Genomic DNA, 25,097 nt, shown 5'->3' on the forward strand with positions numbered 1-25,097 from the left:
TACCCTAGAGGACCGTGCTGTTTGGTACCCTGTGTGGGTGCAGGATCACAATATGGTGGAGAATGCGGGTAACAGCACATAAAAGGTCTGTGGGTATGCAAAGTCTCTGCCAGTCTGCATATTGAAGATTGTTTGTGAAGTGTGGGATACCCAATCAGTACAGTACCTTCATACTAGTCATCTGCCTTGGTGTTATGATGGAAGAGCTGGTGAAGGCTTTGGTACAGGCGACTGCTGTATAGCAGGAGACAAATCGTTTACTGAATGCACAGGTTGAAAACCTGAGAGAAGCCCAGCATGAGGACAGAGCCGTCCTTGCTAATGTTTTGCAGAAAGTGCTGTCGCCCTCTGCAGGGAGCCCCACTGTGGATAAGGGGCCCCGTATTCGAGCAATTGATTTCCTGCATAAGATGTCAGAGGCAGATGATGTGGAAGCTTATCTCACTACTTTTGAAAGGGTTGCTACCAGAGAAAACTGGCCAGTAAGCCAGTGGGCGGGGTTACTAGCTCCTTGTCTAAGTGGGGAACCCCAGAAAGCCTATGAAGATTTACCTGATGACCAAGCCCAGGACTATGTACAACTCAGAACAGAAATTCTAACACGTATAGGCATAACCCCTGCCCTTACAGCCCAAAGGTTTCATAAGTGGGCTTATGACATGGGTAAACCTACACGGACCCAGATGTATGAGTTGCTGAGGGTTGCTCAGAAATGGCTGAAACCCGAGATCAACTCTGCTACTAAAATAATGGAGATGGTGGTCATGGATCACTTTCTTAGGTATTTGCCTACAGAACTGCGACAATGGGTCAGCCAAGGGGACCCGAAGGATCCAGAGGAGATGATGTGTCTGGTTGAGAGGTATTTGACCGTTAAGGAGCTGCATAGTACTTCTCTACAGCCAAAGTCCAGATCCCTTAACAACCGGACAAGCGTGAAAACCGGAAGCAAAGGACAAAACCCTGTACCCCGCATGGGACAATATGACTATGGTGGTACCAGGCACCCGAAATTCCCATTACGGCCACAAGAGCAGACTGAGGAACACATAAGATGCTTCAAATGCCACGAGCCGGGACATTTTGCGCGTAATTGTCCAAAGGGGGAAGAGCCCATGCAGTGTGATGTAGGAGCCAGGGCCCTACACAAGAGTGTGTTGACTTGTTCAAAAATGTGTGGTTACTAGTGCTGTTGATACAACTCATTTAAGACCAGTGAGGGTGGAAGGGAAGAGTGTACAAGCATTGCTTGATTCTGGGAGTAAAGTTACCTTGATAAAAAGTGCTCTGCTTCAGCCAGAGAAAGTAGATACCAGGCAGCTTCTTGATATTGTATGCATACATGGTGACACCCACTCATGCCCCACGGCAGAGGTTGATATTGTCATGGATGTAGGAAAGGTCAAATGGCAGGTAGGGGTGGTACCCCTGTTGCCCTACGATTTAGTCTTAGGGAGGGACTTCCCACATTTCCGCAACATAACAGGAAAACCCTCAGTTCCTCAGGTAACGTTCTCTGAGGAAACCCATGAGGAAGAAGGAATGGATAATGTTTTTCCTTTCTCCAGTATTGATTGGGAACCAGGCAAAGAACAAGAGTCACCAGTAGTGTGTCTGGGTAATGAAGTAGAACCTCCCCATAATGAGGCCCCCTTAGCACAAGTAGAGTTTCAGGATCTGGGAGTCCACCCTGGAAATTTCCGAGCTGCCCAATGGGAGGATACAACCCTGACAGCAGCTAGGGAGAATGTACAAGTAATGGAGGATACCATTGTAAACCCTGACAAGCACTTACGTTCTCCTTATTTCAAAGTAAAACATAACCTGCTTTACCGGGTAGAGAAGAAAGGGGAGGAGGAAATGGAACAGTTGCTGGTCCCACAATCGTATAGACACACGGTGTTAAAGCTGGCCCATAGCCATGTGCTAGGTGGGCACCTGGGATTTGAGAAGACCAGAGAGAGAGTTCTGACCCGGTTTTATTGGCCAGGTATATACCCTGTAATAGAGAGGTATTGCAAATCCTGCCCTGAATGTCAATTAAAGGCACCACACAAAGGTTTCCGCAGCCCACTGGTACCCCTTCCTGTTATCGAGGTCCCTTTTGAACGAATTGCAATGGACCTGATAGGGCCTCTGCTTAAGTCAGCTAGGGGACATCAATACATTTGAGTTGTTGTTGACTATGCCACGCGTTATCCTGAGGCAGTTCCCCTACGGAATGCCTCCTCTAAGAGTATTGCAAGGGAGTTAATGATGATGTTCAGCAGGACGGGTATACCAAAAGAGGTTCTCACAGACCAGGGAACTCCTTTTATGTCCAGGATTATGACCGAGCTATGTAAACTGCTCAAAATTAAACAGCTAAAAACCTCAGTATACCATCCTCAAACGGGTTTTCACCCTTCGAATTATTATATGGCAGACACCCCAGAGGTATTTTAGATGTTGCCAAGGAAACATGGGAACAAGAGCATACCCCTCACCATAGTGTTATAGAACATGTAGCTCAAATGCAGGAGCGTATGGAAGCTATAATGCCCATAGTGAAGGAGAACATGGAAAAAGCCAAGAGGGCCCAACAAGTCAGTTATAACAGGAATGCAAGGCTTTGTATCTTCAAACTGGGGGACCGGGTATTGCTTCTTATCCCTACAGTTGAAAGTTCCTAGCCAGCTGGCAAGGGCCATATGAAATTATTGAGCGTGTCAGTGAGGCTTTCCTTCTGGGCTCCATAGCTCGGCCCCTTTATCGTCTCTGAAACCCCTACTACCGCACGTTTCTTTGGAGGACCGGATTCGCAGGGGTGTTACCTCTATTTCTCACCTCCTCTCCCAAGGTCGGATGCAGACTTTTCAGTCATTACAGTTTCTCTATTCGCTGCCTCGTCAGGAATTCTTCAAATATCTACAGCTCCGCAACGCTCTCCGTACACATCTGGATCACTCTGCCACCTCGCCAATCCTCACACTTTGCCAGAGGGCGCCCAATGTCCAGAAGGCTGTGTCCTTTTATTATGCGGCTCTGCTGGGTCATGGGTCTGAGGTCAAAGTTATGTATATGCTACAATGGGAAAAAGAGCTTGGTCGCACCTATGATGTCAAGATGTGGTATGACGCCCTTGTGAACTTTCAGGGAGTCTCCCGGAATGCCACTCATTTCGAAACCAATCGCAAGGTTTTGTACTATGTGCTATGTACCTGCTACGCTGGCTAAAATGTATCCCTCTACATCGCCGTTCTGTTGGAGGCAATGCGGTGAGGTGGGCACTATGTTACATGTATGGTGGACATGCCCTGTCCTTCGGTCGTTTTGGAAACATGTTTTCCATCTCATTACTCAATTGCTGCACATTCCCATAGATGAGTGGGTAGAAGTGGCTTTACTTGACATGTTCCCACAATCACCAGACACGCCATGTAGGAAACTTTTGGCGCATCTTTTGCTTGCAGCAAAGATCTGCATCGCTCGTAAATGGAAGGATCCCCCCCCCACGTTCCGTGAGGTTCTATACTCCATCACCACGACACGTATATACGAACAAATGGCACATACAGCCTCTAACATGTTGCATCTCTTTCATTCTACCCGGGAGAATTGGGACGATTATTATACGCACACGTTCACCCCTGCGCCTGGCGGTTATATTCTAGGGAATATGCGTACTCCCTGGTACACGAAGGCAGTCACTGACTCGTGATGGATGTGTTCTTGTGTGCCCCCCCTTTTTTTCCCTCTTCCCTCTCTTCCTCCTTTTCTCCCTTTTTCTCTTATTTCTCTATATTCTTCTTGGATTGTGTGTTTTCTTTTGATCATCATATTCTGAAAATTTTGAAAATCCTGAGATTTCTCTTGCAGATTAGTTGCTACTTTCATATGTATGTCAATTCATCTCTGCCTGTACTCGGCGCGTTTTGGTCACTATGTACTGTGGACTCTCCGATTGCTTTTCGTCTGTGTTTACCATCTCGCATTTAAACCTTGCGATTTACCTGTGGAAATTGATTCCGGCCCTTACCAATTGACTAGCGTTACTCCCTTGTATGCTTTGTAGTTGTTGATTCCTGGGTTCATATACATCACTGGTGCCAGTCTAATTTCTTATAGGAGACCTCTCTTTTGTCTGTTGTTCTCTTTTGAACAGGTCTGCTCAGAACATTTTGTCCTGCGACATGATATTTATAAATACTTACAAATACGCTACCTCCTGAATACTTAGTCTCAGTCTTCTCAGATTAGCTTTTGTAAGCCCCCCCCCCATAATATGTCTTTGTCAGTCAGCACAGAAACAAACTGGGGCAATTTTCCTATGCTACTCAAACCGTCTTTTCAACCAAACTTATGTGTCATATTGATGTCTAGTTGATATTGATTTGGGCAGTCCCGGGATCCATGCAGTTATAACCTGCAGTTTTACATCCTTATAACGTAAAAGTTCCTCTTTGTTGTATTTTACTTCTGTTTTTCTAATAATAACCCATGAAAATCACTCACTGATGTGTCCAGACAATTAGTATACACTTGTTCATAAATTATGACATGTTATCCCTATGTGTCAAATGTGTAGATTGGCAATTTAGGGGCAGTTGTGGTTAATAGGGTGTTTAGGGTTAATTTAGGGGCAGTTATAGTTATTGAGTTAATTTAGGGGCAGTTATATATATTTATATTTTATAAATATTCTTTATTAGTTTTCTAGAAGTAAAAATAGCAAAGACCACCACAGAGCAACAGCCTCAGTGGTAGGCAAAAAAACATAAAACAGCACTATAAACAATCATTCCAACAAAAAAAAAAGACAGTAAGTTGGTGTTTTCTATGGTCATGATTATCCAACTGATGTTCACCATATACACTGTATCACATAAATATTAATACAAACTAAGAGAGGATGAGCTGGGGGACGAGAGATAACTGCCTTGTTGATGGAACCAAGGTAACGAGGTTTAGTCTATTCAGTTGCTAGAGATTAGTCTATTTATTTTTTGGAGACATAGATCCCAGATACGATATTTTTTAGGGGATACATGTATAATTCAAGAAAGCTCCCTTTCCATAGTGATTTGATAGATAAGCTGTTTCTCAAGATGGGACCAAATAAATTGTCTGCCTTGTTTCCATTCTCTGGCAATACATCTCTTGGCTGCTAAGCACGTATGTAGCGTTAGGTTGACCTGGGTCTGAGACATCGGAGGCCAGCCTTGATGTAGTATAAGAGAAGATGGTGAGTTTGGAATGCTTATTTGATCAACACTTTTCAAAAAGGCTAAAATATCTGCCCAAAATGTAGCCACTATTAGACACTATTAGTCCACCATATGTGCAGGTATGTTCCCTCTGCTTGACCACAGCGCCAACAAATGTTTGAACAGGTTGGAAACATGCGTACGATTCTTGAAGGGACCATATACCATTTATTTATAACCTTAAAATGGGTCTCCAGCAATGAAAGGTCATGAATTCTAGGGAGGAGCTGTCTATACAAATTCAACCAGTCCTCTGTTAAAATGTTAATAGCTCTTTTTCCCAGCGATCTTTAACCGAGATGGTATCTCCCTCCATTGTTCTCAACAGTTCTATACATTTTGAAAAGAGTTTTGGTGAATGAGTAGAACTAAAGATTTGTGCTAATCTCTTATGAACGGCGTCTTGTATACTTGTTACATGTTTATTGACGCAGTGTTTGACATGCATAAAAAGAGGTATTGATTCAAGGGAGGAGGCTATCATCTTGCCTCTTTACAGGTCATTGGTAAGACCTCACCTTGAATATGCGGTACAATTCTGGGCACCGGCCCTTAAAAAGGACGTTATGGAATTAGAAAAAATGCAAAGGAGGGCTACGAAATTAATAAGGGGATTGGAAGATACTAGTTATGAAGAGAGACTACAAAAGTTAAAATTATATACACGACGTCTCAGAAGAGATATGATAACATTGATATGATAACATTATACAAATATATGCAGGGCCAATATAAAGAGCTCTTCGGTGACCTGTTCATTAACAGAAATATACAAAGAACAAGAGGTCACCCTCTGAGACTGGAAGAGCGCAGGTTTCATAGATGACAAAGGAAGGGATTCTTCACAGTGAGGACAATTAAGGTATGGAATTCACTTTCAAGGGAGGTAGTGTTATCCAATACATTAGATACCTTCAAAAGGGGCCTCGATATTTTCTTAGAAAGGCATGATATACAGGGATATAAATATAATAACATTAATATTTTAGAGCTTCTTGATCCAAGGAGAAATCCGATTGCCTCTTGGAGTCAAGAAGGAATTTTTTCCCCTGATGGCAGAATTCGAAGTAGCTTAATTAGGGGTTTTTTGCCTTCTTTTGGAGCAAGAATAGAAAGGTAAGGTAGAAAGGTTGAACTTGATGGACTTAGGTCTTTTTTCAACCTTATGAACTATGTAACTATGTAAGTATGTAACTATGTTTAAGTTTTTCAAGTAAGACAGGAAAAGAAATCAATTGTCCTTGCGACATAATGTCTGATATTAGTTTTATCCCGGTATTTCTCCATTGAGCAAGAGAAATATTATCTATAGATTCTTCTAACATATCTATCTTTAGTGAATCTATTAGTTTATCTCTAATACCCAATCTTTTTTTGATGGACAACCATTCTGATATAATTCCCTCTAAGACCCTATTCTTCCCTTGAATTTGGGTTAATATGTCTTTGTCTTTTAAGGACCATATTACTTTATTGAGATGAGTATTTCCCAAGGCATTTTGCTCTATTATATACCAAGCTTCTTTTTAAGAAGTTTGTTATGTTTTGACTATATGAAGTATGATGCTAGCGTCATATTGTTGTTTGATTAGAGGAAATCCCATTCCCCCATCTCAGGTTCTTGCTCCCAACAATCTAAAGTTGATCTAAACGAAATTAATAAATGAAGTATGAATTATTTCCAGCCAACTCTTCGGAAACTTTAGTGGGAGCATCCGAAATAGATAAGTCCATTTCAGAGTTAGATAAGCTTTTAACGCGTTTACCCGTCCCCACCAAGAAAGATCTATTTTCCGCCATTCTCTAATGGCTTCGGTAGATGTTTTTGAAAGGCTCAAAAAATTTCTTTCGATTATATTTTCTGTTTTATCTGGGATACAAATGCCGAGGTAGTCGAGTTCGTTTGATTTTATATTCAACGAAAAACTCACATATAGTCTATGTACCAGTTGACGATTCATGGTTTTTAACTTGAGCTATGGTCTTGTTCAGGTGTAACTTGTAGTTAGACACCTTACTATATTTTTCTACTTCCCGAAGGTTTCGAGTAAAGAGCAATAATGGCTCTATACATCCAATTTGAAAAACCATAATATTTTAAGATAGCTTTGAGATATCCCCATCCGACCCTATCAAATGCCTTTTCTGTATCTAATGATAGGGTCAGAAGGGGGCATCCATTCCTTTCCACATAATCTAATACATCCACCAGATGTCTGATGTTATTAGCAGAGTCTCTGCCGGGCACAAAGCCCACCTGATCCGTGTGGATCAAAGAATGCAAAATCGGTTTCAAGCGTTATGCAAGTATTGAAGAAAATAATTTAGTGTCTACATTAATTAGAGAAATCGGGCGATAGTTTTTTATATCTTCTGAGTTCTTATATTTTTTTAAAATTGGGAGGATATTAGCCTGCAGAAGTTCTTTTGGGCACGAGCCTGTAGTCGCGATCTCCTCAAACGTATCAAGCAGTTGGTCTACTATCTCTGTTTTGAAAGTCTTGTAAAATAGGTTTGTGAATCCATCAGGACCAGGTGTTTTGCGTCTTTGTAGTTTATCAATTACAAAACTTAGTTCTTTTTTCTGAAGAGGACTATGTGGTATTTCCTTTTGCTCGCGTGTTAAAGCTGAAAGATCCACCGATTCTAAGTATTTTTCTATTTCTGCCTCACTTACTTCTGATGAAATACTGTATAGTTTTTTTTATAATATAATCTAAAACCTTCTGCTACATCTTCAGGGGTCATTCGTATAGTACCTTCTGTTATGATCTTAGTAATTCTATCATTAGCCCCTTTTTTTAAGTTGGTTTGTCGTTATTTTATCAGGTCTATTACTTTTATGGTAGTATTTTAATTTGAGTTCTTCTATACAGTATCTTGTCTTCTCCAATTCTTTTTGGTAAATTTTTTCTCTAAGATTTAAAATATCTTTTTTGTGTGTCTGCATGGGCTCTAATTTAGCGTCTTTCATTAAATTGCAGTAAGACATGTATAATTCATTTAACGAATTCTCCTGGGTTGCCCTCGTATTCTTTTTGATCTTAATAAAGTGACCTCTTAAGACCGCCTTATAGGCGCACCATCTTATCGCTTGGGATGTTTGGCCAGCTTTGTTTTCTTGGAAAAAATTCAAGTCTGAGAAATTCAAGTCTTCTGAGAAAAGAGGCGAGTCGTCTACCCGGCAGGTCGTAAAAGGTGTTGGGCCCCAACTATCCTTAACCGCAAAGAAAATAAGACTATGGTCTGACCATATATTCTCCCTCATCGATATCCGTTCCACTTGTTTTATCGCTTTCTCATCTCCAAGAATCATATCGATTCTGGAGAAGGTGTTGTGTACTTTTTGAATAGTGAGACTAGTCTCTTAAAGAAGGGTGTTTGACTCTCCATAGGTCATAGAGATTAGCTTTATTGATAATGTTTCGGAAGGAATTAGCTCTCTTTTTTAACCTTTTGTTAACTTGTTTGTTTTTACCTACTTCTTTGTCCATAGATTCATCTAATATACAATTGTAGTCCCCTGCTAAAATAAAGACCCCTATTCTTGATCCACTTTATCTAATATTTTCTTAAGATGTAATAGAGGTTCGTTGTTGGGAAAATAAATGTTAACCAAAGTCTATTTGCCATTATTTATTGTACCCACCCATATTAGATAGCATGCGTCTTCGTCTTGTTGTAGGTATTTTGTTTCAATACTGATTTTATTTGAAAAGGAAATTGCTACCCTTTTTTTTAATCTATCATTGAGGCATGAAAAATATGTGGGTAAAATCTCCCCCCCCCCATCTTATTTTATCTATATTTCTCCATTGTGTTTCCTGGAAAAACGCTATGTCAATCCTTTCTTTAGTTAAACAGGAATAGACTCTATTTCGTTTTTCAGGTGAGTTTAGTCCCTGTGTGTTGACCGAAATACATTTAAGTCCCATTTATATGGGAGTATAGATTATTATGATTGTTTCGATCTATCACAGAGACCATGGCCCACCTGCAGTGTACAAAGACCCCCTCTGTTATCTCCATTATGGCCCCAGTCTCAAACAACACCAAACATTTACAATCATAAACAAACAGAAAAAAAAACATATTCCTTAACAGGAATGTGATGCGTTTATGTATCATAGGAATGTCTATAATATCCTGATACAGAAGTTCATTCTGAAAAGGGGCAGTTATAGTTAATGGGTTAATTAATGGGTTCATTTAGGGGCAGTTGTGGTTGATGGGGTCTTCAGGGTTAATTTAGGGGCAGTTGTTGATGGGGTCTTCAGGGTTAATTTAGGGGCAGTTGTGGTTGATGGGACCAAACTAAGGGGAATCTAAATCCTGGGAGCAGTGAATATTAACCCTGTATTTATTTATAAAAGTATTGTGTCTGTGAACGAGTCTGCAAATCTATGAGTGCACTATGGCATATCAGGGGGGTATATGGCATACCTGGGAAGGACGGAGTGACATATCAGGGAGTATAAGGCATACTGGGGTATATAAGGTATATGTGGGGAGAGTAGTGTGGCATATCTGGGAGGGCAGTGTGGCATGTCTGGGGGTATGTGGCACATCTGGGAGGCAGTCTGGCAAGCCTGGGCTCAAATGTGCATAACTGAGGGGCAATTTGGGAAATAAAAACAAGAAATGCATTTTTATCAAAGTTTTTTTTTTAATTCTTTTTTCAAACAATTTATTCAAAGAGGAAATTGTACAAGCAAAGTACATAAAAAGGAAAGGAGGGCAAATCAAAATACAAGATACAAATGCAGTAAGCATGTAGTATCATCACAGGAGATATACAAGGTACATATCAATAGAAAGAGACAATCAAAACATATACAAGAATGGCAGAGGAGAATCCACTACAGAAGGCCAATAATATAAGCAACCTGGACGGCAGAGGGAAGCACAATATATAGGAAGTATCGGCAGATAAAGTGCAAAACACATGGGCATAAAGGTTGTAATATAAACTGCAGCCATACATTAAGACTCCAGCCCAACTGCAGTTAGAGCAGGTTGGAACCCAGGGATAGGGGAGGTCCCCTTCAGCATTTGGAAAATCCCAAAAAGAGCCCATTCCACAGTTAAATGGAAAGGAGTACCCAAGACCACTACAATATAGTGATGAACGTCACTCCAAAATTTAGAGATATGGGGGCAGGTCTAAAGATTATGATACAGATCGGCATCAGGCGCCGCGAACTTGAAACAGTTAGAACAATCGCCCAACTGGGTAGTGATAGAGTTTCAGGGTCATGTACGCCCCGGTGGAGGATTTTTAAAAACATTTCGCTATAGGAGCGAGACACCAAAAGCTTGGAATTCAATACTTCGGGGTACGGAACGCACAAGCAACCTACACCCTAAACGGTAGTGAATTAGGGGTAACGACAAATGAGAAGGATTTGGGAATTGTTATAGACCACAAACTAGGCAACAATGTGCAATGTCAGTCTGCGGTTGCTAAGGCCAGTAAGGTATTGTCATGTATAAAAAGGGGCATCAAGTTGCGGGATAAAAATATAATTTTGCCTCTGTATAAATCAATGGTAAGACCACACTTTGAATATGCTGTGGAATTTTGGGCACCTATTCTAAAGAAGGATATCATAGCACTAGAAAGGGTGCAGAGGTGGGCTACAAAATTAATAAATAACCATAGTTATGAAGAAAGGTTAAGAAATTTAAATTTGTTTAGTTTAGAAAAACGGCGCCTCAGAGGGGATATGATATTATGATATATAAATATATTCGGGGCCAATACAAACCATTGTGTGGAAATCTATTCATAAACAGGACTATGCATAGGACACGTGGTCACGTGTTTAGACTGGAAGAAAGGAGATTTAGTCTAAGGCAGAGGAAAGGGTTTTTTACAGTAAGGACAATAAGGATGTGGAATTTTCTGCCTGCAGAGGTAGTTTTATCGGAGTCTGTACAGACGTTTAAACAGCAACTGGATGGATACTTGGAAAAACATAATATTCGGGGATATAATCTTTAATTATGGGGAAACAGCCTATTGATTCAAGGAGAAATCTGACTGCCATTTTGGGGTCAAGAATCGAAACTGGGGTTTTTTTTGCCTTCTTTTGGAGCAACAACAAATTAACAGATATAGGGAAGGTTGAACTTGATGGACGTATGTCTTTTTTCAGCCTATGTAACTATGTAATACTGTAGCATCAACTAGCGCCTCCAGGTCTATATTTGGGAGGTCTTTCTTCCAAGCAGGCAGACCCTGTCTAAGGGAACCACAGGCGATAACAGGTCTGATGCGCCCATAAAGAAAGGACATGGTAAGGGGGCTAGAGGGATTGCAAAGGGTTATACTGTCGATAGGACTGTTGTGATCCCTAGGGGACAGCAAAGCCAAAACACCGACAATAAAACTGCGAAGTTGTAAATAATGGATGGACAGAAAGAGAAGAAAACTTGTCACAAAACTGTTGCCAGGTAAGGGGATGAGAAGTCATGGGGCTTGGAAAGTCAGTAATGAGGCGGCCCCCTTCAATTTCCAGATTCTAGAAAATAGGAGCAGATTTGCCATGTTGAAATCTGGGATTACGAACCAAGGGCATATAGATAGTATGCGAAAACCCCAAGCCCAAACGTTTCCGTAATAGGGTCCATACCCTGTCTGTGTGGTATAAAAGCGGGTTCGAGCGTAAGTCGGGAGGCCATAGGTGTTTAGAGAGATGTAGAAGGGAGGGCAACTGAATATCAGGAGTTAGTTGGGACTCTAACCTAGTGGTAGCAAAACGATCACGATCCAAAATCCAATCCACTGCATACCTATAATTGGCTGCTAGATTATAATCAAGTAAATGGGGAAGATTCAAGCCTCCGTTAGATCGTTTACCGCCCCATACGAAACATTGGAGAGACCGATGGTGAGCATGGAGCATATGGATAGGATAAGGAGCTTAGGGAACGCAGCCATTTTATACAGATGACATCTACCCGTGAAGGAAAGGGGAAACTTAGCCCAGGACTTGAGTAAACTGTCAACTTGTAGTAGAAGGGGAGGGATATTCAACTTATATAGCTGAGAAAGGGAAGAGGGGATCCAGAGACCTAGATACTTAAGAGAGGGGCATGGAGAGGGGGTTCAGCGGAAAGGGAAACAATCACCCCACCCATCCCTGGCTTGCGGGAATATAGGAAGGGCTTCCGTTTTGGTAGCATTAATTAAAACCCCTGAAGCCCTATGGAACAGAGCAAAAAGATCTAGAAGTGGAGGAGTGGACTGCCTGGGATCGGAGAGAAACAAAAGCAGATTGTCGGCGAAAGCGACCACCTTCAATTCACACCCACCCACGGGGATCCCTTTCAACTGTGAGTTTAGCCCGTTAATGAGTGGTTGAGTGAGGGGGGAGCTGTAGAGTGCCTGAAATAAATGAGTAAAGCGCATACCAAAATGATGGAATTTGAAAAAAAGACGTGAGATAATGCCACAAAATGTGATCGAATGCTTTGTCCTCATCACAACTAAGGATAATGGCAGATTTATTTTTTGACAATTTAGTAGAGGCAATGGCCGAGATCATACTTCTAACATTTTGGGTAGAATGACGTCCACGGAGGAAGCCTGTCTGGGACGGACCTATCAACCTTGCCAGGATGGGTTGGAGACGAGAGGCCATTATAGCCATTAAAATGTTAAAATCCTGGTTAAGGAGGGAGATCGGGCGGTAGGAAGACATCAATTCAGGATCGTGATTAGGTTTGGCAATAAGCACAGTCCTAGAAAGATGGAAGTCTTTCGGGGGCAGCTCACCAGCAAGGAGATGATTATATACTGTATTTGCTCGATTATAAGACGAGGTTTTTTTCAGAGCAAATGCTCTGAAAAATACCCCTCGTCTTCTAATCGGGGTCGTCTTCTAATCAGACCTCAAATAGAGGTCTGATTAGGAGACTAAGATCCAGATCCCCCGCACCGCTGCAGGGGACCTGGATCCTCCTGTCTCACCCCCCCCATCATACACACACTTACCGGTGCTTCCTGCTGTATTGCCGGTGCAGCGGGTTGACGTCTACGCGATCCGCGTAGACAACGTCCGCTGCAGCCGGAAGGAGGTGTGGCTAGCAGCGGGGGTTGTCTGCGTCCGTCGCGTAGACCTTCCCCGACTGTCAGAGATCAAAGTTCCCTGCACCGGTGCGGGGAACTCTGATCTCTGACAGCCGGGGAAAGTATACGCAACGGACGCATACAAACCCACGCTGCCAACTCCACCTCCTTCCGGCTCCAGCGGAAGGCGACGTCAACCCGCTGGCCCGGCTGGACGCACCGGTAAGAGAGGGCTGAGAGGGGAGAGAGGGGGAAGGGGGGTGAGAGAGAGGGAAGGGGGGGTGAGAGAGGGGGGAGAGAGAGAGAGAGTGTGTGTGTGTGTTAAATGGGGGTATAGGGTGTGTGTTAAATGGGGGCATAGGGCATTTCTGGAGTGGCGTTAAGGGGGCATTTAATAGAGCACTCTGCCTCCTGAAATGCCTTATACCGCCCTATATGCCACTCTGCCCCATAATATGCCTTTTAACCCCCTAAATGCCAGAGTGGCATTTAGGGGTATAAGGCATTTCTGGAGGCAGAGTGCTCTATACAATGCCTTTTAACTCCCTTAATGCCACTCTGCCTCCTGAAATGCCTTATACCTCCCTATATGCCACTCTGCCCCTTAATATGCATTTTAACCCCCTAAATGCCAGAATGGGATATAGGGGTATAAGGCATTTCTGGAGGCAGAGTGGCACATAGGAGGTCAAAAGGCATATCATGGGCCACAGTGCCATATTGGAGTGGCAAGCCTGGGGGCAGATGTGCGTAACTGGGGGACAGGTTGGAAAATACAAGAAATAAAAAAAAATATATATATTTTTCTCAATCATAGCTTTTATTAAAAAAAATAGTTTACATGAATTAACATTTACTGGTAAAACTTTTTTCCTTTGGGGTCGTCTTATATTCAGGCTTTTTCTTTTTTTCCTAAGTTAATAATCAGATTTTGGGGGGTCGTCTTATAATCAGGGTCATCTTATAATCGAGCAAATACGGTAATTCACGAAGATGAGATAACAGCTCGACCGCGAGATAAACTATATGGGGCTGGTCTCCAAATGTTTCCAGGGCTGGTTTTCATTCCCAGTCCGGCCCTGGCCCAGAGCAACTACACCTTAACCCTAAACCCCACGACTACAAACTTTATTCGCTGCCAGCACCAAGTTCTATTTAAGGTTTTAAATAGGCTCGGTAACAGTTTGATAACCCCTGAACTGCTTAAACTATAGAAAACTTCCAAATTACAAAAAAATGGAATGATAACTCCAGTAATGTGATAAGTCACAGTGCTTTACAAAAATTATATTAAAATACTTACAAAACAGTATAAAAATAAACAGGGATTAAACACAGAAAACTTTCATAACAAAAGTAAAATAATCGAGCTGGGTCATAAAACCCGGCAGCAAACTCCTGCCTGATATTTTAGTACCTCATATTTTGCTGTAATGGTACCGTGTACATTAACTCTGGGGTGACCACGCCCACCATGTTATTAGAACCGTACAGGTACTAAACACCCACTACCTACCTGATAACTAAGTGACCTTTTCTAATTTTTAAGCCCTGTTTAGTTCCCCCCTGCCAGATTTGATGCTATTCTGAAGGGCACAAAGAACATCTTCATGTCATCATTCTACTGTGGAAACCATATTTCTTAAATCATAACTCTGAAGATACTAGGTGCTGCGTCATCTGTGTGACCCCAGTGCCTGGTCCCGTGTAAGAATTTATGGCATACAAAACAGGACATCTGGCATCCTTTCAAGATGCCCTGCTTGGATGCTCTTCCTGTCCCACTGATTTTATGATAGGGTCTGGCCAGAACTTCAGATAACATTTATGGCAGGATGTGGCCTAAGAAAAACTAATTTTTTCTTCTTCATGCAAGATGCCTTGTTAATCCTTTAACATAAGCATTTTGGATGACAGGTACTGGCAAACAGACACCTTCAGCCACCCGGTCCAAGACTGAATCCCATCCTGCAATAAAAAAAGAACAAGAATGGATCCCCTAGAAGCAGCAGAAGCAGACTCATCCAGCCACGTGGTACTTAATTGGACTAAATCGGAATTTCTCTCAATTTGAATTCATTAGCGTGAAAACCCTCTCGCTAGTGGGTGGGCAGCTTTCTGGTCCCAATAACTTAAGGGGTCAGTAGTATGAGGAGATAGCAGTTCTTTAAGGTAGGCTTTGGCAGTTTCAGAGGTGTTAGTCTGGCTTTTGGGAGCATGAGTTATACCCACCAAAGAATAAGGGGCCTCTGCACAAATAGCTGCTTCTCTGCATGGGTACAGGAATTGCATATGCACGTTGAGCTACTGATGCAGGAAGTTTCCATTTCAGTTCCTGCATCTCTTATTCACTCAGCATGCCCCCTTTGTGCTGAATCTCATGCACCCTATGGACAAAGCATGTCCATCCATGTTTTAAAATTATTTTAAGGGCCAATTTGCCCTTAATCCTTGGATCACATTCTTTGAATTATTGTCTGACAGACATCACAGGGGTCTACTTGATATTGCAGGGGAGACATTGGAGCTGGATCACCATAGCGAATTGTCTAGTGATGATAAAGTTTACACCAAAGAGGAGCTGGTGTTTAAAGCCCTAAAGGAGGTGTTGTGTGCCAACCCAGTTTTGGTCATTCCAGACGTCTCTAAAAAAATTGTGGTACAGACTGATTTGTTTGAATTAAGCCCAGGAGCAGTTCGTAAGTACACACCACTATGCTCCCCCTCCATGAGTGAGCTGGTCCAAACCAGACCGAGCCCACTTATGGATAAGGGTATAAAAACTATACAGTCATATCCTTGATATGCTTGTATACTGCTTTTGTTGAGAACTGAAAAATGTCTAGGTTTTGTATCTATTGTTTGAGGACTACTGTGATAACTGTTAGTATAATTCCTCTGACAGTTGGCCCAAGATCTTCCTTCACCCCTTAATTTTGTAGATAATAGATTTTGTGGACAACGCAGTATTTCGTGAATGTTTTCTTTATGCTGTGTTCTTGCAACCGGTATATATATAGTATAACCCCTTTTACAGTATTTGACTTGAGGCATTGAACTGCAAATATGTTTTAATAAAGTTGAATAAAGTACTATGTATTTATTTTTAGAAGCTATACCATCAAGAATATTTACTGCATCAAGTACAACTGCAATTACTACAAATAGGATTACGACTGATACAGGGAGAACAACTGTTGTAACATTATCAAGCTACAGAAACAGAAGTGCTACTACAGTATTTACTGAGAGTGATATCCCATTTGAAGTTACTACACAGTCAGCTCCAGCTGCATCTCAGCTTCCTGCTATTGGCTCTGAAAGTTGTGAAGCAATTGAAGCCCGTGAGATCATGTGGTTCAAGACTCGTCAAGGACAGACAGCCAAGCAGCCATGTCCTTTAGGCACTGTGGGTAAGACATTTAACTGCAGTTTTCTTGGCTTCATGTGTTAAATATTATGTTTGTAATAATAGTTTAATAAGATGCATGCATTTAAATACCGTATTCGCTCGATTATATCAGGCAGGAGTTTGCTGCCGGGTTTTATGACCCAGCTCGATTATTTTACTTTTGTTATGTAAGTTTTCTGTGTTTTATCCCTGTTTATTTTTATACTGTTTTGTAAGTATTTTAATATAATTTTTGTAAAGCACTGTGACTTATCACATTACTGGAGTTATCATTCCATTTTTTTGTAATTTGGAAGTTTTCTATAGTTTAAGCAGTTCAGGGGTTATCAAACTGTTACCGAGCCTATTTAAAACCTTAAATAGAACTTGGTGCTGGCAGCGAATAAAGTTTGTAGTCGTGGGGTTTAGGGTTAAGGTGTAGTTGCTCTGGGCCAGGGCCGGACTGGGAATGAAAACCAGCCCTGGAAACATTTGGAGACCAGCCCCATATAGTTTATCTCGCGGTCGAGCTGTTATCTCATCTTCGTGAATTACCGTATTTGCTCGATTATAAGACGACCCTGATTATAAGACGACCCCCCAAAATCAAAATATTAATTTAGGAAAAAAACAAAAAGCCTGAATATAAGACTACCCTATAGGAAAAAAGTTTTACTACTAAATATTAATTCATGTAAACTAATTTTCATATTTAATAAAAGCTATGATTGAGAAAAATATATTTTTTATTTGCCAACCTGCCCCCCCCCCAGTTATGCACATCTGCCCCCAGGCTTGCCACTCTGCCCCTAGAAATGCCTTATACCCCCCTATTTGCCACTCTGCCCCATGATGTGCCTTTTAACCCTCTATATGCCACTCTGCCTCCAGAAATGTCTTATACCCTCCTATATGCCACTGTGCCCCATGATATGCCTTTTAACCCCCTATATGCCCCTCTGCTCCATCATATGCCTTATACCCCTATATGCCACTCTGGCATATAGGGGGTTAAAAGGCATATCATGGGACTGAGTGGCATATAGGGGGTTAAAATGCATTTCTGGAGATATATATATATATACTGCTAACAGCAATCACACTCCTATCAAGCCAAGGCAGCCAGTACATGCTGGAACCTGGGGATGTTAGAAGTGTGATTTACAGCCTCCCTATGCCATGCTACCACCCCCATCCCCTTACACATCCATGCTATCACACACACACACTCATTCATTCCATTAATCACACATACACACACACGCTCAAACCCTCCACCCCCCCACCCCCTTACCTGAACTGCAGATCTCCCATTCGCAGACTTCTGCAGGGGCCCGGCTGTGCGAGCAACTTCTCTGGCCCCGCCCCCAGAGGAAAGAGGGGGGAGGTAGAGTTATGTGAGGACTCTACTAGCTTCCTGTTCTCCTGCTGCTAATAGCAGATACGCTGCTTGCGATCAAAGCCCGGTAAGCAGCACGGCCGAAGCAGAATGAGGTCTGATTAGAAGACGACCTCGATTATAAGACGAGGGGTATTTTTCAGAGCATTTGCTCTGGAAAAAACCTCGTCTTATAATCGAGCAAATACGGTATAGTTTTTAACCACTTGGCGGCTAAGCCATTTCCCACCCTGGTGCTAAGCTGGTTTTCGGCATTTTGGTGCATCTCACGTTTAAACACGTTTAGAAGTAAATTTCTTGGGAATAAACTATACAAAACATAGATTGTTTTTTTTCAGCACACCCAGCAGATTCCAAATATACCATTGTTATATGTGTATGACTCATTAGGTTTGCAAAATAAAGCGAAAAATGGGAAAAAAATGTATTTTTTCACTTCCGACTCAATAAAAAGTAGTTTGTAATTTTATTTTCCTAAACTCTAATATCAAAACCTGTGTTGCTAAATATTTGTAGTAGGTAACCAGTCTAAAATAAACAGAAATTGAGCACAGTAGCAATATTTTATTGCTAAAAGTTACATTTACTAGACTATCGGAAAAGACATCTTTAAATTTAATGCATGGCTGCCATCAATTAAACAGCTCTAGCTGCCTGGGATGTTAAAATATGCCGACAAAACTATATATTTTTAGAAACTACACCCCCAGCTGCAGCAAATGAGGTCTTATTTGTATTTGTATCACAAATCTGACGTGCACAATAAGTGAATATCACACCTATAAAAATAAAAAATTAAAAGCGACAAGTTCATTTATGTCTTGCGCACTCCAGTCTTGTGCTACTAATAGATGCAGCCCCTCATTTGATGTGGCAAGGGGTGTAGTTTCTGCAAATGTATACTTTATGTACCATAATTTAATTTCCCAGCTGTCTAATTGCAGGCATCACCCCTAAATGTTTCAAGACAATTTTTTAACAAGATTTTCAAATCAGCCATATCTGAAGTAAAAGTGGTCTAGACATCTGGGAAGTTAAATTAGGGTACATAAAGTACATATTTCAAGAAACTACACCCCTTGGAGCTTCAAATGAGGGGCTACATTTTGTCCTGTATTTCTAGGACAAAAGTTGAGTGCACAAAAATGATGGAATATGTCACTTTGGCTAGAAAATATGTTTTTCCTAACCATAGCAACATGTTCATTTGTGTCTTGCACACTCCAGGCTTCAACCCTATTTACTGACCATTCACACTCCTTTCATATCTCTATTCACTCGCAGAAGCACACACCATACTTTCCATACATTCACTCACAGAAGCACACACCATTCTTTCCCCTTACAATCCCAAAGAAATTATGGTAAAGGGAGAAAAAAAATCACTTTTACGGAAAAAAATACTTATTTTTACAGTAAAAATGCAAGGAGCTCCAGGGATGAGATGGTTATTCACGTACTGCACAGGCTAAATGGCTGATTTTAATAATATTTGCAGTTAATTTACAGTTCATCTGGATTTCAAAAATTGCCTCCCTCTACCATTGGCTAAATTTAACCCCATGATCAAAGGGATCATGGGGTTAAAATTTAGTATCGGCCATTTTTAAAAAGGGAATGTGACTTTTCATAGCTATATGATCACTGTGGTAACATTGGCTACCACAGTGATCATTTAGCTAGAATACTTAAACTTTTTTTTGTTTTAAGTTAAACTAGTTTATGTTTATTTAAACTAGTTTATATGATAATTTAATTTGGGGTTCTCTAGGCAATTTTGATGTTTATTCATCTGCCTTTAGAGACCCCCAAATCATTTTTTTTACATTTTTATTTTTTAACTTAATATTTTTTATTCTTTCCAACGGTATGTGTTGGGGGTCTGTAGCTGCTTAGATGCCTGAGATACAGGCATCTAAGCAGCATGCCCCCATACCTCTTTAACTGACAATTGCCAGTTTTCAATAAAGTTGCACGGTGACGTTGTCGCGTCATTACGCGTGACATCACCGGGTGGATCGGGTGGCCCTGGTGATGCCCTTCAATGTGATGAGTCCACAGACCTCTATCAAGGTATGGTAGTGCTAGCAACGGCATGGTGCCATCGTTAGCACCTGACTGGGACTGCTAGCGACAGCACCATGTCGTCGTTAGCAGGTTAAACTATATAAAAATATAAGTCCCAAGCTCTTTACTAGAGACTATAATTAAAAAAATGTACAATGAAGTACAATGTATTTTATCTCAGAGGATGGCCACAAGCTATCTTAATACTTATTTGATGAACAAATCTCCACAGAGTTGAATGAATTGGATCTCTTAATTTTGTATATTATTTTTGGACCTTTTTATAAATAGTGAATGTAACTTTAAAAAACTATTACACTTAATATAAGTGTAAGGGCTGCTCTAAGTCAGGCCCTATTCAGGCTGCGGAGCTGCTCATCTCTGGTTTCCTTGCCTTGCCTCAGTTCCCATGTTTTGCTGCTATCCATTCCTGCATTTCTGTATGCTCTGTCCTGAACCTCTCATTTCTGGATTCCAGTCCTGCTCTTGGCTCCAGCTTATGTTTCCTTTATAAGTTGTGCCCCACCCGTTATGTTTGTCTCAGTCTGCAGTCTTGGGTATGGTTTGATCTCTGTTCTGTGTTTAGATTTCATGTTTAGTAATTCAGTAGGCAGGGTTTAGTGCTAGGACCCACCGAATATTGGAGTACTTTGGCGTAGTGGTGAGCTAAGCATACTATGGCCATATGATGTGACAGAATCTCCAATTGTTATCACATAGTCCTAGGCTAGTTCCTGTATTCATGTTTGTCTGTCTCTTATGTGCCTTTGCCCTCTATTCCCTTAATCATCTGAGGATTTTGTTTCCTCTCCTCTCCCCATGTCCTAGTTATGATGTCTTATCCTTGCTTAATGGAGAAGCGTCCGAGGATTCCGGCTCCTCACTCCATCCCCTGTGTTCCTTGCCTTGTTCCCTGTTCTTTGTTGGGTCCTGTACTATGTCTGGCTATGTTTCTTGCACGGTCCCCCTGTCCCTTGCTCGCTCTGTCCCCCTTGCTTGCTATGTTTCTGCTGTTACTCTGCTTAGCTTCCGTACTCCCAGCCTGCAGCATCCTATCCTGCACATGATTCTAGTGCTATGTCTCATGCCTGCTCCAGGGTGCCTGCTGGACATCTCCAAGTTATGTTCGGATTTACAGATCCAAGCCGCACAACCCTAGATGCCCACCGGGAGAGTGCAGTCGCCCTGCTCCAGGCCCTGTCCTACTCTGCTACTGTGCATTAACTCCTGAACACAATTTGTGGGCGCTGTGGGTCATTACAGTCGTCTGTATGGACCCAGTTCTTGACAATAAGTATATTAAGTTTAATAGTTTATTTTTATTTTTTTAAAGTATATTAAGTTAAATATTTTAAAAAAAAGTTAAATTCACTATTTATAAATAAGGCTTACCTAGAAAAAAGGTCCAAAAATAATATACAAAAGGGCAAAAGCATTTTTAGCACTTATGCTATGTCTTTGTTTCCGACTCATTTCCAACTCATTGATTTAGTGTACCCCATGACATATTGTTTTTTTGGGGGTGGCAGGTAGGACTTTCTTTAGAAAACATTATATATATATATATATATATATATATATATATATGTATATATGTATATAAACTATTGTTCAATATGAGAACAAAACTTAAAAGTAGGGGAAAAAAACTTTTACACAGTTCCACCTACAATAATTAAACATAACTGGTGTTTCATTATTTCAGCTGTTTACCAAAATAAATTCAATTTACAGTAAAAGAAATTGAATATGGGCTTAAAGTGCAGTCTCTTGGTTAAGGAATTACAGCTCTTTAATATGTAGTACCCTCTTTTTCAAGGGACCAAAAGTAATTGGACAGTTGACTCAAAAGCGGTTTCATGCACAGGTGTGGGGTATTCCTTCATTATTTCTTCATCAAAAGCAGATTAAAGGTCTGGCATTTATTTGAGGTGTGGCATTCGCATGTAGAAGCTGTTGCTGTGAATCCTCAACATGTGTCACGTCCCGCGGCATAGCTCGCCAGGCACTTACCTTGTCCGCCTCCTGTCCGATGCCGCTGTTCTCCTGCGCGAAGGCTCCTCCTCCTATGTGAGTCCTCTTTGTTCGCCGGGAGGGGAACAGAGGACAGGTGCACTCACCACGCCCCCCTATTATCCTCTGTCTCCATGGCGACAAACACACACTGGACTTCTGATCTGCTTATCGTCTAGTGGCTTTCTGCTCTCAATGCAAGTGAAACAGTCCATCTTTAAGCTGCAAAAAAAATTCAGTCAGAGAGTGGCCAAATCAACAGTTTGGTATATTCTGTGAAAAAAACGAAAAACACAGTGGTGAGCTCTGCAACACAAAAAGGCCTGGACATTCACAGAAGACAAGAATAGAAAGGCCAGATTAAATTTTGCTAAACATCTAAAAAAGCCAACCCAGTTCTGAAACAGCATACAGACAGACAAAACTATGGTCAACCTGTAACAGTATGATGGGAAGCAATAAAAACTATGGAGAAGGCTTGGAACGGCAGTGTGATGGCATGGGCATGCATGGCTTCCAATGGCACTGGGTCACTAGTGTTTATTGATGATGTGGCAGAAGACAGAAGCAGTTGGATGAATTCTGACGTGTATACGGATCTATTGCCTGCTCAGATTCAGCCTAATTCAGCTAAGTTGATTGGACACTGCATCACTTTAAAGATGACCCAAAACATACTGCCAAAGCAACCCAGGAGGCCATTTCACTTGCATTTCAAAACTTAAGGTGGAAGACCAACAAACAACAACTGAAGACTGGGGCAGTAAAGGCTTGGTAAAGCATCACAAAGGAGGAAACCCAGCGTTTGGTGATGTCCATGCTTTTCAGACTTCACACAGTCATTGCCGGCGAAGGATTCACGACAAAGTGTTAAAAAAAACAAACATTTTATTTATGATTGTGTTGATTTGTCCATTTACGTTTGAGCCCCTGAAATAAGGGGACTGTGTCTGAAAATGGTTGCAAATTCCAAAAATACTAAATTTTGTTCAGCCACTGGAATTAAAGCTGAAAGTGTGCAATTGAATCTTGGTAGATTAATTTAAAATCCATTGTGGTGGCGTACAGAGCCAAAATTATAAAAATGATGTAATTGTCCAAACATTTCTGGACCTTACTGTATCTACACTCTTCAGTTTCTTATTTTGCTCATTGTTTTCCCTCTTTTCTCTACTACAAGCTACTGCTTGTAGTGTCGAATTGTTTCACCTCTAAAGAAGCCTGTCTGCAAAATGTGTCAAGTGATTTTGACTTGGAACAAGTACTCTGCATTTTATACTGTCAATATGTAAAATATATACGCTATAATAAACCTGAATTTTATATAACTCTAATTCCAGTGTTTTAGCCCAGTACTGCGGCTGGTGCCGTATGTCATCCCGCAGCCCTTAAATGTTGGATTATTGATTTTAAGAAGGATATTGAAGGTTCTGAGAAAGAAATTTCTCGATGCTTTGTTTGACAGCAAATTGGCCTCAGAGTTTTTTCTTCTCTCAAAAGCCTTCATAGAAATGTTTAAATTATCCCCTTGCTGTATGGACCTATCTATATTAGCTAGAATAGGCACTATGGCTGCAAAATGGAGTGAGAACACCACCTCTAAAAATGCTCTTAATACCATTCCTTCTCAAGGTTATATCAATATCAGCTAGAATGGGCACTAAAGTATGTCTGTAGGCCTTTTTGTTCAGCCTGATAGCAGGCATAAATGTTAGGTCTATTGCATGGAAAATCGGTTTCCCTGTTTCCTTTAGGCCCCTGTTCTCGTCCTTCCTTCTTTTGGGGCAAGCAGCAATGCTGAAGGTCTACGTGGATATATTTGGGTTCAGAACATCATCCAGTTGGTATACAGTTTTTATACCTTTCTTATGTTTGTCAGGAAAATAATTCATGCAAATCCAGTGAAAGGAAAGCTAACCAGCTTCATAGATTATTTTTTTCAGGAAGAGGTCATGATTCCAGTTGTATTCCCTAGCCACTTCATGGTAGTGTTACTCCCCTCTGTTCTTCGTTAAGAAAGCTTCAGATGGTTGGAGGTCGGTCCAAATTCATCAGGTTCTTGTGTGTTCGGAAAATCAAGGTGGAGTCGCTTTAGTCAGTTATTCCTCACATTCTGCCAAATGATTAGTTAGCTATTGATTTAAAAAATGCATACTTCCACATACCCATTGTGGAACGAGATATGCAGTCTCTCCATTTGCCGGCAGCACAAATCACTTTCAGTTCTGAACTCTTCCCTTTGGTCTCAGCACGACCACAAGGACCTTTTCCAAAGTTTGTATCGTTTGCATTGCAGAATTACATCTTCCCCTGAGACTTTCTCCACACAAAGAGACTGCAACCAGGATCACCATGCATGTTGGACCCACCTGACTCTTGGTCTTTTATGCAGGGGATTCTAGGGATTGTAGGGCACTGTGAGGGACATCATGGAAAGCCAGGTTGTCACGAACGGGGTCCATACAGACGACTGTAATGATCCACAGCGCCCAATGCAGAGTGGAGATACAGGACCAGATGCAGGGTAACCACACTTCCCTGAGTGTTGGGCCATCAGGATTGTGTGGCCACATACCAGGACACTGACATAGCAGCAGGAGGTATCCAGTACAGATAACAGGATATAGAGATCTCTGGCAGCTACGAACAGTAAAGGCAGGACAGAGCCAAAGGAGTAGAAACAGGTTGCAGGGACAGGCTACACACAAGATCCGACAAAAATAGGACAGGACACCCCTCTGCCGGGGCTCAAGACAGGATAACAGAGCACAGGGCTGACAAGGCTGACCAGGTTACATACAACAAGACTATACAGAAATAACAGGACTCAACAGAATAGACTAGACAAGGACGTGAAAAGAACCCCTTTCTAAAATAACAAGATTGGAGATTCTGTCACATTATGGC

General features: G+C 41.4%; 1 protein-coding gene across 1 annotated transcript in view; it reads left to right on the forward strand.

Annotated features, from left to right (window-relative positions):
* The window catches only part of ADGRL3 (adhesion G protein-coupled receptor L3), a 792,897-nt gene that overhangs the window by 267,130 nt on the left and 500,670 nt on the right, over positions 1 to 25,097 (forward strand). The window contains exon 8 of the mRNA XM_053463509.1: positions 16,431 to 16,733. Coding sequence (XP_053319484.1) covers positions 16,431 to 16,733 — 303 coding nt within the window. The remainder of the gene's footprint in view (positions 1 to 16,430; positions 16,734 to 25,097) is intronic.

Source organism: Spea bombifrons, chromosome 1, assembly GCF_027358695.1.
Source record: "Spea bombifrons isolate aSpeBom1 chromosome 1, aSpeBom1.2.pri, whole genome shotgun sequence".
NCBI classification, from domain to species: domain Eukaryota; kingdom Metazoa; phylum Chordata; class Amphibia; order Anura; family Pelobatidae; genus Spea; species Spea bombifrons.